Below are 12,154 nucleotides of genomic sequence, written 5' to 3'. Positions count from 1 at the left end.
GAAGCCGGTGCAACAGTGCAGTTACCAGAAGGACTCTGGTAACTACCGCTTGTATGTAGACTTGACTGAATTGTACAAGCACGTCCTCGGGGAGCAACATGGGCTACCAACAGTGGACTCCTTGGAGAGGTGAAGGTTTTTTCAAAGCTGGACATGACGTCATGCTTTCACCAGGTCAGGCTGGCAGGAGACAGCCAGGAACTTAGCACGTTCATAACACCTTTTGCCAGCTATTGTTCTTGCCACCTCCTGTTTGGTTTTTTTTTTGTCTGCACCAGAGTACTATCAGCGCTGGATGCCCTGCGTTTTGGAGGGGCAGCAAGGCATGTTTAACATGATTAACAACACTCTGGTGTTTGGCCCCAACCAATGAGAGCACGATAAAAAATTTTCTTAGGCATTGGCACTGGTTAAGCGAGGCAGGGCTGACTCTAAACAAGGAAAAGTGCAAGTTCGGTGTGTTGGGCATCTAATTCTTGGGTTCTGCATGTGGAATCTTGCCAGACCCAGCTAAGATTGAAGCTATTCAGCAGATGGAACCACCTGTAGATGTAGATTCTTGGAGATGGTAGATCATGCCTCAAGATTCTTGCCCCATCTCTCAGACACATCAGCCCCAATTCACAAACTTGTGTGCAAGCAGAAAGCCTGGTTGTGGGGGCCACTTGAGCAAGCAGCTTTTGAAAAAGTCGAGGATATGCTTTCTTCTGAAACCTGTGTAGCCTGCTAACGCCCTTTGTGCCCAACAGTTGTCTTCGCTGATGCAAGTGCCTTTGGGCGATCCTAATGCAAGACCAGCCAAGGGCCTTTGCTTCATGCTCACTCACAGAGACTGAGCAGAGGTACAGCCAGACAGGCCTTAGCTGTCATGCACACCATGCAGCGCTCTGATGAATTTCTTTGAGGTCTCCAATTTGTCGTTGAAACAAACACATTTGAAGGGGAATTGTCTGAGGGGCTCATTTTCTGTATTGTACACAACTAATGAAACCGACAGACAGTTAAGCCAAAGAAAGCATAGGGGACCTTATTTGTGCTTTCTGAACTATAGTGTTAGGATTCTCACTTAAAGTGAAAGGAATTAAAGTGGACAGGTAATGTGAAGGTTGTGGCTTGGGTCCCACCAACGGAAGGGGTGATTTTTCATCCACTTTAATTTTGTACAATTTAAGTGAGAATCCTTACACTACAGTTCCCCTATGCTTTCCTTGGATTAATTGTCTGTCGGTTTCATTAGCTGTGTATAATACAGAAAACGAGCCCTGGGACAATTCCCCTTTTGTACTTTCAAAGTGAAAGCTTTGTCCCATCAGATTTTATGCATTAGGTACCATGCGAGTGTTTATTGGTCAGCCACCACCTCATGCAAATATCGCGTGCCCTCTGATGCCCTCTGGCACAAAAGAGCATTCCACACTCGCTGCCAGGGCTACGAGAGGCACTGGCTAACACACCCAGGTATTAAGCACACATAAATACCGTACAAAAAAGTGGACGAGGCAGCGCTCTCCGTCATAGCTCAAATGGTACAGCACCGGACGCGCGATTCAAAGCTTGGGGGTTTGGATCCCACCAACAGATTTTTCATCCACTTTAATTCCTTTCAATTTAAGTGAGAATCCTTACACTACAGTTGGGAAACCACAAACAATGCCCCCTATGCTTTCCTGCTTTCCTTGGCTTAAGTTGTGCATAATAACAACGCTTTTTGGTGACATGGAGGCAGATCTGCTACCACCCAGGATACAGCGCCTGCGATTTAAGCTAATGCACTACCAGTTCAAAGTACTCTACGTTTCAGGCGACCTGCTAGCTATTGCCGACACATTGTCAAGGGCTCCACCTCCATCTTCGGATGCTAGCTTCTGTTGAAAGCTATGTACGAGTGGTCGTTCATGGAAACTGTCAGTGAGAGCATCAAGGCTGGCTTGGAAGCGGTGCGAAGGCCAGATGGTATCTGCTCTACCTTGGTCAGATTCTGCAACTTCAGATGGCTGTCTAAGACAAGACTGCCAGTAAATTTGGCAGTGTTTTAGAAGCGTCATGGCGAACTTTCAGTTGCTGATTCACTGTAGTTGAAAGGTGGTCGACTGGTTGTTCCTGCTACTCTTCAAGTGCAAGTCTGATTCATAAAGGCCGTCTCAGAGTGGCTCAGTCAAAGCTTGTGGCCTGCAAGTGGGCGTGGTGGCCTGGAAGAAGCCGCAGAATCAAACAAGTGGTTGAAAACTGTGAACAATGTGCAGTGGTATGACAGCAGAAAGCAGAGCCCAGGATACCAACAGCTACCCCAGAGCGCCCGTTGCAACAGGTGGCAGCTGACAGCTCCCATTTTCAAGGTCTGGACTTCTTAGTAGTAGTTGACTACTATTCACGGTTTCTGGAAGTACTGAGCCTGTGCAGAATCTCAAACAAATTGGTCGATACTGCATTATGTCTCAATTTGGTGTGCCTGAAGTTCTACGAGTGACCACAGGTAACAGTTATTGTCAAAATAATTCGTGGACTTTGCTTTGATTTTTGGCTTCACTCACTGCATGAGTAGCCCTGCTTTCTCACAGTCAAATGGGGAAGCGTAATATGCACTGAGAATGGTGAAGTAACTGTGCAGCAAGAATGTTGACCATCACATGACTATTTTCGTGTACAGGGACACTCCCAGCTCAAAAGGCTTCAGTCCTGCCCAACTTTTGACGGCTTGGCACCTGCTTATGCGTTTGCCAAAAGTTCATTACCATCTAACTCTGAAACTGGGAGGACACGGGGCTTTCAAAGAACATGACAGATCTGCTAGGCACAAGCAGACCACGGACTACAACTGCCATCACAGCGCTTGGCCCCTACCGAGTCTCCAACCTGGCCAGGATGTCTGGGTGACGTATTCTTGGTGTGCTGCTCGTAAGCTGAGTCATGGTCAGCGTCTGCTATGCTACTAGTTGGAAACACCGAATGGTGTGATTCGACGAGAATCATCTGCTTGTATCGTTTGGTGGTCGTAGCAGGTCACCTGATTCGAGGAAGTCGCCACCAATGCCAGAGACAGCCGTCTGTGCGGGAGAACTCCCGAGCGCGGTGCCTGGTAGTGTAGCATATTTCTGGTCATGTAATTTCTTCCGAGGCTCCTCGAGAAAGTGCGCTTTTCTTGCCAGATGTGGACTACCTGAAGTCAACGCACACTGGGACACCACGCCAAGGCCCTCAATACACATAATTGGGATGACACATCATTAAGCCAAAGACATTGATCTGATGATTAGTGTGTATGAGTCCACATCTTCAATAACCCCTTCAAGCACGAATTATGATGGACTGTCTAAATGTCTGTCATATTCACACCACAGAATTCCAAGGCACTAGATAAAGAAAATGAGGCAATATGTTGTTTTGCGAAACTTACAGTTATCAATAACAGCTTGATTTGGGCGAGTTGAAAGTCAGCGCTCTTTCCTGTGTGTCGTTTTTTTCCTACTGATGTTGCGCTGTACCCACGATATTACAGTTATTGATTAGTGTGTAATTAAGTATCTAATTATTCCGCAATCAGTCACTTTCAATCCTTGCATAAAAAGAACCAAATATTAGGCTCAAAATGCATTCCCAGTTTGTTTTTTGGTGGTATTCATTTCGATCAAAGAAAAATAATACTGTTGGCGTTGGTCCTGGAATGCAGCATGTCGAATGATCATCGAACATGGTAGTGTCTCCAGCAAAGTGATCCTCTGCAGCAATACGCATCGCAATGAAGTTAAATGGCCGCTCAGGAAGCCAGTACAAATGTGCACTCTGCGTTTCAAGCCATTCGAAGAAACACACGGTGTGTGATGCGCCTATGTAGTTGGTGTGTAAACTTGTACACACCGCCACCAAAGGGGGTAAGGGAGGATGCGGTGTAGATGGCACTTCTAACTCTACTAACATCATTAACAGCTGCCACGCTTATTATTTGTCTGTTATGTTGTTACGTTGGCTGTGTGTAAAATATGCTCAAATACAGTCAGCAGGGCCTGCCAGCATGTGACCTGCCACTCCCCATTCTCTATCATCGTGCTTGTTAGAGGGTTGCCCTCTCCCAGACACCGTGCCATGCTGCCTCTGAGTAGGATGGGGGGTCATAATATGTGGCAGTATATTATGGTAGCATTTCTATATGATGATGCTTACTTTGTACAGCAAGAAGGAAGACCTCTGCTATTGTACATATGAGTGCACGGCGGCGGCCATTGTTGGGGTGTACCGGCTCACATTTTTTCGCTTTCTTCTTTCTTTTCAAGGATTTCATGTTCCATTAGATTTTGGCACGGACACCTAGCAACCAGACTTCATTGTTATAACTGATAAGGCAGCATGGGGGCATTGTATTAAGTGGGTTATTTTGCCATAGAAAACATACAAAAACGTTTACGGTGCAGCAGCTTTTAATTGTTATAACCGACAGATTGTTAAAACCGGTATCATTATAAGTGGGTTCGACTGCAGCTTACAGTATGTTTGCACCAGGTTCGACCAACTAGCATCTGTCAGTGACAAGATGTATGCTCATCTAAATGCATGACATAAGGTCAGCAGCGAGTTTCATTTTTCTTCTTCTAGTTTTATGCTAGTATTCACTTTTGAACTCATGGCTCTGCTTAGAAGCCTTCTGAACATTAGTTTTTTTTATCACTACTTTTTGATCACTGAAATGTTTCATGCCATCTTGTTTCATGCCAGCCGTGGTACGTCATTTAGAGGATCTTTGAGCTTATATGCTTTAAATTAGCCACTTTTGCATTAGCTGGCTCGTCTCATAAGGTTAATGGGTGATTATATTACCTTTTGCAGAGGTTTGGGCCAGGTAACGTTGCTGAGTCCATTTCAGTCAGTGTTGTACACCTGGGATGACCCAACTCTGGAAAGAACACTCATGTGGAACATTTACAACAGGAAAAAGCCTGGATTCACTGCACACATAAAGCAGGTGAGCTGGCTGTACTCCCAGGCCTTTTGTTCTTGTGCGTTGTAGTCTTTTGATGTCTCTTCTACCTAGGTTCCCAAGTTTGCTCTTCTGAATAGATTTATTGAGTTAGGCCCTAGATACAGCAAGCCCAGCAGAAAGGTTGAGGAACATTCACAAAAGAAAAAGGTGGAAGTCACTGAATTCCTGTAGTGAAGCTTGCTGGGCAAGTGGTATATTTATTTATTGTTACGTTGTGGTTTTTGGTTTCGCACAACGTGCATGTTCTTTTTATTTCGGAGGTGCCGGAGACGTCGCCTCGAGACACTCCTTAGAGGACGAGACCGCTTGAACACAACATTTAATATGCACACTAATACCAGAACACAATACTAACAAAGACAGAATAACTACAGGAATAACTGGCTATACGACTGAGGCCGCGTCCTTAAGAACGCATAAGCTACATGCTTAGTTTTTCACCACTCAGTCCCTAACCTACAGTTAGTCACGGGGAGAGGTGAAGGTACGGTGCTGATCTCATCAGGGTCAGTGTTGAAGATGCCACGGAGCGAAGTGTGGAGCTGATGCAGTTGCCATTGCCGTCGAAGCTGAGCCGCTCGATGGCCGACTCTATCGGCAGCCTCGTTGATAGGAGACGTTGATGTCGAACCGCTGGCTCCGAGAAGGGGTTCCGGCCGGACAGCCTCGTTTGAGCTCGAGCCCGAAGCCCGACTGCTCAAACCTGTCCACGGGCACAGGAACGTCGGACCAGGAGCAGCACACGAGCGACCCCCCGCCCAGAACAGCAGCAGGTAGCCATGATTACCCTCAGGTCACCGGTCGAGAGGGGTAAAGGTCTTGGCTCGGGTCCGAAACCCGACGGCCGAAATGCGTGACCCGTCTTCCTTGCTGCCTCACAGCTACTGCCTCTTCCTCTTCGCTTTCCTCTCTCTCCACGTGCTTCCGAACGATCGCTGTGGCTCCCTCTCATTGGCATTTCACGTTTTTATTCTTTTGGCTCTTCTAGGCCCCTGCAAGTTCCTTTTTCGTTGTCTTCGATCTTGGTTCCACGGCGCACATTTTAAACTCCGCGCACTTCACCAGGCGCGCATTTTAAACTCCGGGCACTTCACCAGGCGCGCATTTTAAACTCCGTGCACTTCACCACATTTATATTTAGTATATTTACACGTGGCAAGTATTTTATACGTGGCTAACACAGGAAAAGTCAGCGCTCGTGTCGGCGTGTGTGTTCCTTCCTCATCCCGTGCTTTACATTTGTGCTCTTCTTACGCATCAAGAGGTCACTGAACAAAGCATACAAATTTACTGGCTTCCCCTAATTTGCACAGATGCGGGATTAAATGGTGGATGCCTTCTACACCATGCTCTTAAACATGGTGAACAAGTGCTCATCGGTGGCAATCAAGGAATGCCACTTGTTCATTGTGAACGTGCTAGACATTTCTTTGTTCAAACCAACTTTGTCAGAATCTGTCACTGACACTGGGGATGTACACACTCTAGTTAAAATGCACAAAGAAAAAATGAGAGAAAAGAAGTGTTCATGAGAAACTCACGTCCTGCCTCCCTCAACGTTGATGCAGAAGCCAAGCAAGATGATGGCCAATCCAGGCTGAGGAAAAGCCTCGAGGCAGACTGATTTGGTTACTGTGTCAATGCGTGCATTTTGTTTGAAGAGTGACCTTTGTGCAAAAGGTGGTCACTGCATCAATGTCCCACTGAAAGCATCCGAGTCAGGTTCAGCTGCTTTCTGACTCTGGCACAGACATTCAGCGCTTCAGAAAAATTTCTTCTGGACTATGTTTCCTTGTGGTTTTTATTAGAGCTGTGCGAATGGCAAAATTTTGGGTGCAAAACGAATTTGAATAATATAGATTGAGCGCAAATCGAATCAAATAATTTTCGGATATTGCTGAAGTATTTTTTTAATACTTCGAAGCGAAATTACAGAATAAAGCTGCAGAGAATCCCTAAGTATGTTCTTACGAGACAGGAACAATTACAAGTCACAAACATGGTCAAAGAACAGATTTATTCCTAAGGGGGGATGCGGCTTTTGTATTGTGAAAAAAAAATCGATTTTCTAAAATCACATTTTCAGTTTTGTAGTTCTTATTCTGATTCCAAAATATTGTCACTGAAAACTATGTAGAAGTGCGGTAAAAAATTTGTGCTTGCCGAGGTTGCGAAAATTACTGCGGAAATCGCAAAAAAAAAACTGTGTTTAAAAGAAATTATAGCTCCACAATAGCGCAACCAGACGCCGCCATCTTGGTCTCGTCGGAAAAAGCATTCAAGGTAAATGTAACTGGTAGCGAAGCTTTCATAGAAGCCCATACGTTCAGAAAATGGCTGCTCATCAGCTGCTCATGGGGCTTAGCGCCACCTGTGTGAGGAGGGAACACTTCCGGCGGAACAAAAAATAAAGTGGATGTGATGCAATAGCCGGTAAACAAAGTGACGTCATTTTGTTGGCACTAGCGCGAAATTTGACCTCAAAATATTTTTCTTAGGCCCCTGATCGCTAAGGACTCGCGCAACGGCGAGACGGCAAGCCCTTGGCGAGTGCGCTTGAAGCCAACGCTAGCTAAACTAATATTAATCCGCACCTAAACAGCGGTGTTTAAGCGTGCCGCCATTCAATTCGCCTCGGTTTTACTAGGAAACCTTATTCTTGCAGCTTTTATTCTGCGTTCGTGTCATCTTCCACAGCGTGAATAAAGTAGGCAGCAGCGTACCTCTCATGTTTGGAGCGTTGCTTATTTGCTTCGCATATGCGCAAGGGATTTAAAGAGCACATTGCATGTGTGCTTCAGTTCTAACGAGAAGAAATTACGCCTGGTCACGCCAAAATAATGATACTTCAATTTTATTCAATGGTCACAATAACGCAATTTTATCCCACCCTACACAATGAGCAACAAATGCCGTAATAAGTACAGAAAGTGCGTACACTATGTGCACTATCTTTTGCCTTATGTTCCGATAAATTAACCTTATGTGTAACATATCAAAACATGCGAATTGTAGCTCGACAGATAACTTAGCGATCTGCTCACCGATAACAGGAAATATAGTAGGCACTGCGTGTTCAAGAAGGGAACCGGGCAGCAGGAATACTGATCCATGAAAATCCAGCAAGCACACTACTCCGAACCGTTGCCCCGGTGTCTTATCTAGAAGAGAGGGCTCGCTTGGCATACGCGTGTTGCTATTGCAACCTTGGAACACCACATCGTTTCTGCAAGTACCGAGGAAAGCGTTCGGCGTGAAATGTTAGCCGCATCGTGCCGTTGCCCGTTGAACACCGTAGCCAACACGTTCGCCAACAATGAAACGCACCTCGCAACTTCGCGCACACCAAAATCAAGTTATCACCGCAATAATTCACCGAACGCATGCAAGTGCGAAACACCAGAACACAGGAGGGGACGTGTCATTGCAGACGAACTTATGAGCGCGCCTTTCCATGCACCGCAAGGGCTGCACTGAATAGCAATGACGTGCACCTCTCTCCAGGAAGCGCTAAGAAAAATGTTTTTCGTAATAATTAAACACTGTTGGTACATTGCACCAACATTCTTGGCACATTGCACCTACATAATATTGTTCGGGAAAGAAATGTAATATGTAAAACATAAAGATGGCTTCGCCCTTGAATAAAACTTGGTTTTTCGCTATTAGTGTTTGTTCCCTCCTAACATAGTTGCGCTTCAATCGCAGCACCCATAACTCCCCTTGCTGGTGTCGTTGGCAATAGATTCTGAACCGCTTTTTGCCCGAAGCTTCGCGACCTATTTGGATCGACCTTGGAGCATTTCTCAGTCTTCAAATTTCCCACTTCAGCTAGGTCCGCCATGCAGAAAAAATCATTCAAAAAGCAAATGTTTGAAGTTCGTTTCGAGGCCTTCCATTGGCTGCATCCACCATGTTGCTCCAGCACGCCTCACCATTGGTCCAATTCTCGCTCTTGGATAGCGTCATGTGCTACTTGCACATCGTGAGGTCACAGCTGTCTGAAATCGCATTACTTAGTGGCACGGCGCCGATGTACGAGACGAGCCCGAACTTTGCGGGCAAGAACATTATTGCGCCTGCAGACATGCGAAAGTGAAGAAGCAGCAGTGTATTTCGTCGTAAGCGACGGATCGCATCGCCCGCTGCCTCCTCAGAACTGTGGATGGGCATTTTACGCATCGGCAGCGGACCCCCCGGCAAGCTCGCCGCACAGCGACCGCTCAGAGCATCGGTGGAAGCGGCTAGCAGTTTCGCACTTCAGCGCCCCAAAACACAAGACCAAGCACGCTGCACACCGATTTATCGTCGTTATATTTATTTACTATTATTATAAACCATTATATTGATTTTCCGGAAGTTACTTCGAATAGTAAAATTTAGGTGCGAATCGAATGGAATAGCAAACACTATTAAAAAATTATTCGAAAGTTCGATTGTTCACAGACCCCTAGTTTTTATATGTATATGCATAACAATACATATACAGAACATGACGGCGATGGCAAGAACCCACCAAAAGTACCCGTATAATTTCTATAAATATATAAAAAAATTATGGGTCCTGTTGGTGATAAATAGATGTCATCTATTGGTTTCTATTGGTGACAATAGAATTAAACTAAAACCTATAAAGTTTTAATAGAACACTTATGTATTACCAGTAGGATTTTTTTAATGGGGCCAATAGGAAATTCCATTGGCATTTTTGCTGGCATTTAGAGGGTGAATAGAGCATCCCTAACAGTAGCATGTTGACGAATTTTCACTTGAGCAAGGTGCACGGGGCTGGATGCCAAATCTGCTCCTGGCCATCTGCATTTTGTACTGCAACAATATTGCTCATTGGTTCACTGGTCACTGCATAACGAGCGCTATCGAAATTTTGCATCATGTCTTTAATTTACTGCACCGATGAGCAACCCCTCATTTTTCTTTTTATCTATCACTTGGAGAGGCCAGTTGTGGTGATTATGGGGGGACATTGTCTATGATGAGATGGTAACAGCCTTCTAAAATGAAATTGTCACAATATTGCAGCCATATGTTTGCAAAACCATTGTAAGTGGAAAACTTACAATGGTTTTTCTCTTAGCTTGACAATTCCATGTGTACTTGCTTATCTGATGGATGTACAGTGACTTTTCACATGCGCTATTTCACATGTATACATTGGTAAGGCAAACTCAATGCACTGACTACATAATGCTTAGCTTCACAGCCAGGCTTCATCACGCTTGTCTGGAATGCTCTTCTAGTGCCTCCTTGACAAAATAGCACTTGCACAATTTACCCAATTTAAAAATTAGAGGATTTAAGTGGTGTTTCTCGTTTGCAGCTAGTCAGGCCATGTGCAAAGTAAAGTTTCTTTTATGCAGGCTCTCAGTTAGGTTTTTTGATGTTTAGCGGGTTTAACTGGGAACACCTCCCAAAGTAAACTATAGTGGTAGACGTGAAAAGCATCTGTGTGTGTTTGCCTTTTTTATGAAAAGAGCCACTGTTCTCAGGTATCTTGAACTGAGTGTTCCTTGATAAACCTGAAATGAACTCTCTTGCAGGATGGTTTTGGCAAAGAAAAAGTTTCATTTAGGTCCCTTCGCCCTCCACTGAATGAATCCAACAAAACAGCTAAGGCATCTGTTGACCACAGCAGCACAGATGGTGAGTACATTTAGACAGTGATTCCACTCCTGCACCAACTGTGCCTAAGTGCGCCAAATCGGAATTACTGCACCATCCTGATGATATCGACGGAAATTGCCCCAAACTGTGCACCAGAGGCTCGTGTTTGAAAAACATGTGCAGCTTGATTATGGGACCGCCAAAGCTACAACCATGAAACAAGAATTATTCCACTGAATAAAACGTTCGCGCATGTGCACCGAGTAAGCCACGATGCCATGGCCAACGCATCTTCTCTTGTGCAAGCTGGCTCGATGGCAAAACGTGTTTTCTGCAGAGGCTCGTTACGTCCATGCTGTTCCGTCCATGCCAGAAGTCCTGCCCCTCATGCAACACTTCTTCCCACGCGAGGATTGGCTAGCCGCCAGAGTTTCGGCGAAACCTTGTCCCCCAACGAGTGCCTCCTCTATTTTTCAGTGCCTGCGCAAACGCTCTCCTCGGGCTCTTGAGCGCGCGCTCCGCGTCTGCTCGCCGCTGCCGCGTGGTGGCGCTGTGCAAGTAGACTACGGGAAGCTGGCGCTGAATGGCTGCGCGTATCACAAAGCTCACGAATTCGTGTTTGCATCCGAGTTTATTTGCATTTGTGCTTCTTGCAGGCTTTCACGGGTACAGGTGGATGGAAAGAAACGCGAACATAGCGGCTTGCTGTTTTCATCACGCTCTAACCATGGTGGCAATAAAAAGATGCTAGATGGTCTATTATTGTGTTATGGATGACGTCATGTTTTCATCAATTGTCCAGGCTATAACCACTTAAAAATGAATGCGAAACAGCAAAGAATGCAGATGTCGCATGTTCACGTTTCGTTCCATCCCCACTGTACGTATTCCGCAGGCAGTCAGGCCGTGCTGCCGGTTCAATACTTGGACTCAAGTTTGGTAGTATTCGCGTTTTATTTTCTATTTCAGGCTATTGCAACCACCCCAATGCCTTGGTATGTCATACTGTTGTGTTCCACTCTGCAAATGGAACTGAAAGAAATCACGATTGTCTTTTTTTTATTTCTCTTTATTGATAAAGAAATAAACCTCACAGGGTCCCTTATGCGTTCATCTAAGATGACTGAAAGGCGAAAGGCATCTTCTACTTTTTCTTCCAGTCAATGTATTGAACATTCCCTGCCTCCCTCCGAGATATTTCTGTGCTTAACATGGTTTTCTTACGCCCTCAAAGATCGGAGGCAGTGCAAGCTTTCTGCACATCAGCGGAGGCATCCACTGCCTCTGCTGATGTGCAGCGGAAGCACCAAGACCTTGGCATGTAAATCATGCCGTACATGAGATGCGTGTCACGACTTTCATGTTATGACCTGTCATTTATGTTTGTCAAACACTAACGCCACGGCCCACACCATAACAATTTTGGTATATATCCATTTAATGAAATGGTCATAAGAGCACAATGTCTCAGGCGGCTAGACGTATGGATGTGCCTAAAGTGGCTGAACCTCAGGAACACAAGCAAGCTGGTGCACTGTGATGTACACTGAGTGCGAGACG

The 12,154-nt window shown here is 45.5% G+C and overlaps 1 protein-coding gene across 1 annotated transcript in view; it reads left to right on the top strand.

The window, feature by feature from the left end:
* Positions 1-12,154, top strand: part of LOC119397704 (intermembrane lipid transfer protein VPS13A) — a 1,038,245-nt gene that overhangs the window by 828,986 nt on the left and 197,105 nt on the right. Inside the window, exons 61-62 of the mRNA XM_037665124.2 lie at positions 4,819-4,954; positions 10,531-10,633. Coding sequence (XP_037521052.1) covers positions 4,819-4,954; positions 10,531-10,633 — 239 coding nt within the window. The remainder of the gene's footprint in view (positions 1-4,818; positions 4,955-10,530; positions 10,634-12,154) is intronic.

The sequence above is a fragment of the Rhipicephalus sanguineus genome, chromosome 6, assembly GCF_013339695.2.
Source record: "Rhipicephalus sanguineus isolate Rsan-2018 chromosome 6, BIME_Rsan_1.4, whole genome shotgun sequence".
In the NCBI taxonomy this organism is placed as follows: Eukaryota; Metazoa; Arthropoda; class Arachnida; order Ixodida; family Ixodidae; genus Rhipicephalus; species Rhipicephalus sanguineus.
Note: the sequence above shows the minus strand (reverse complement) of the source record. Positions and strands in the feature narration are given on the sequence as shown.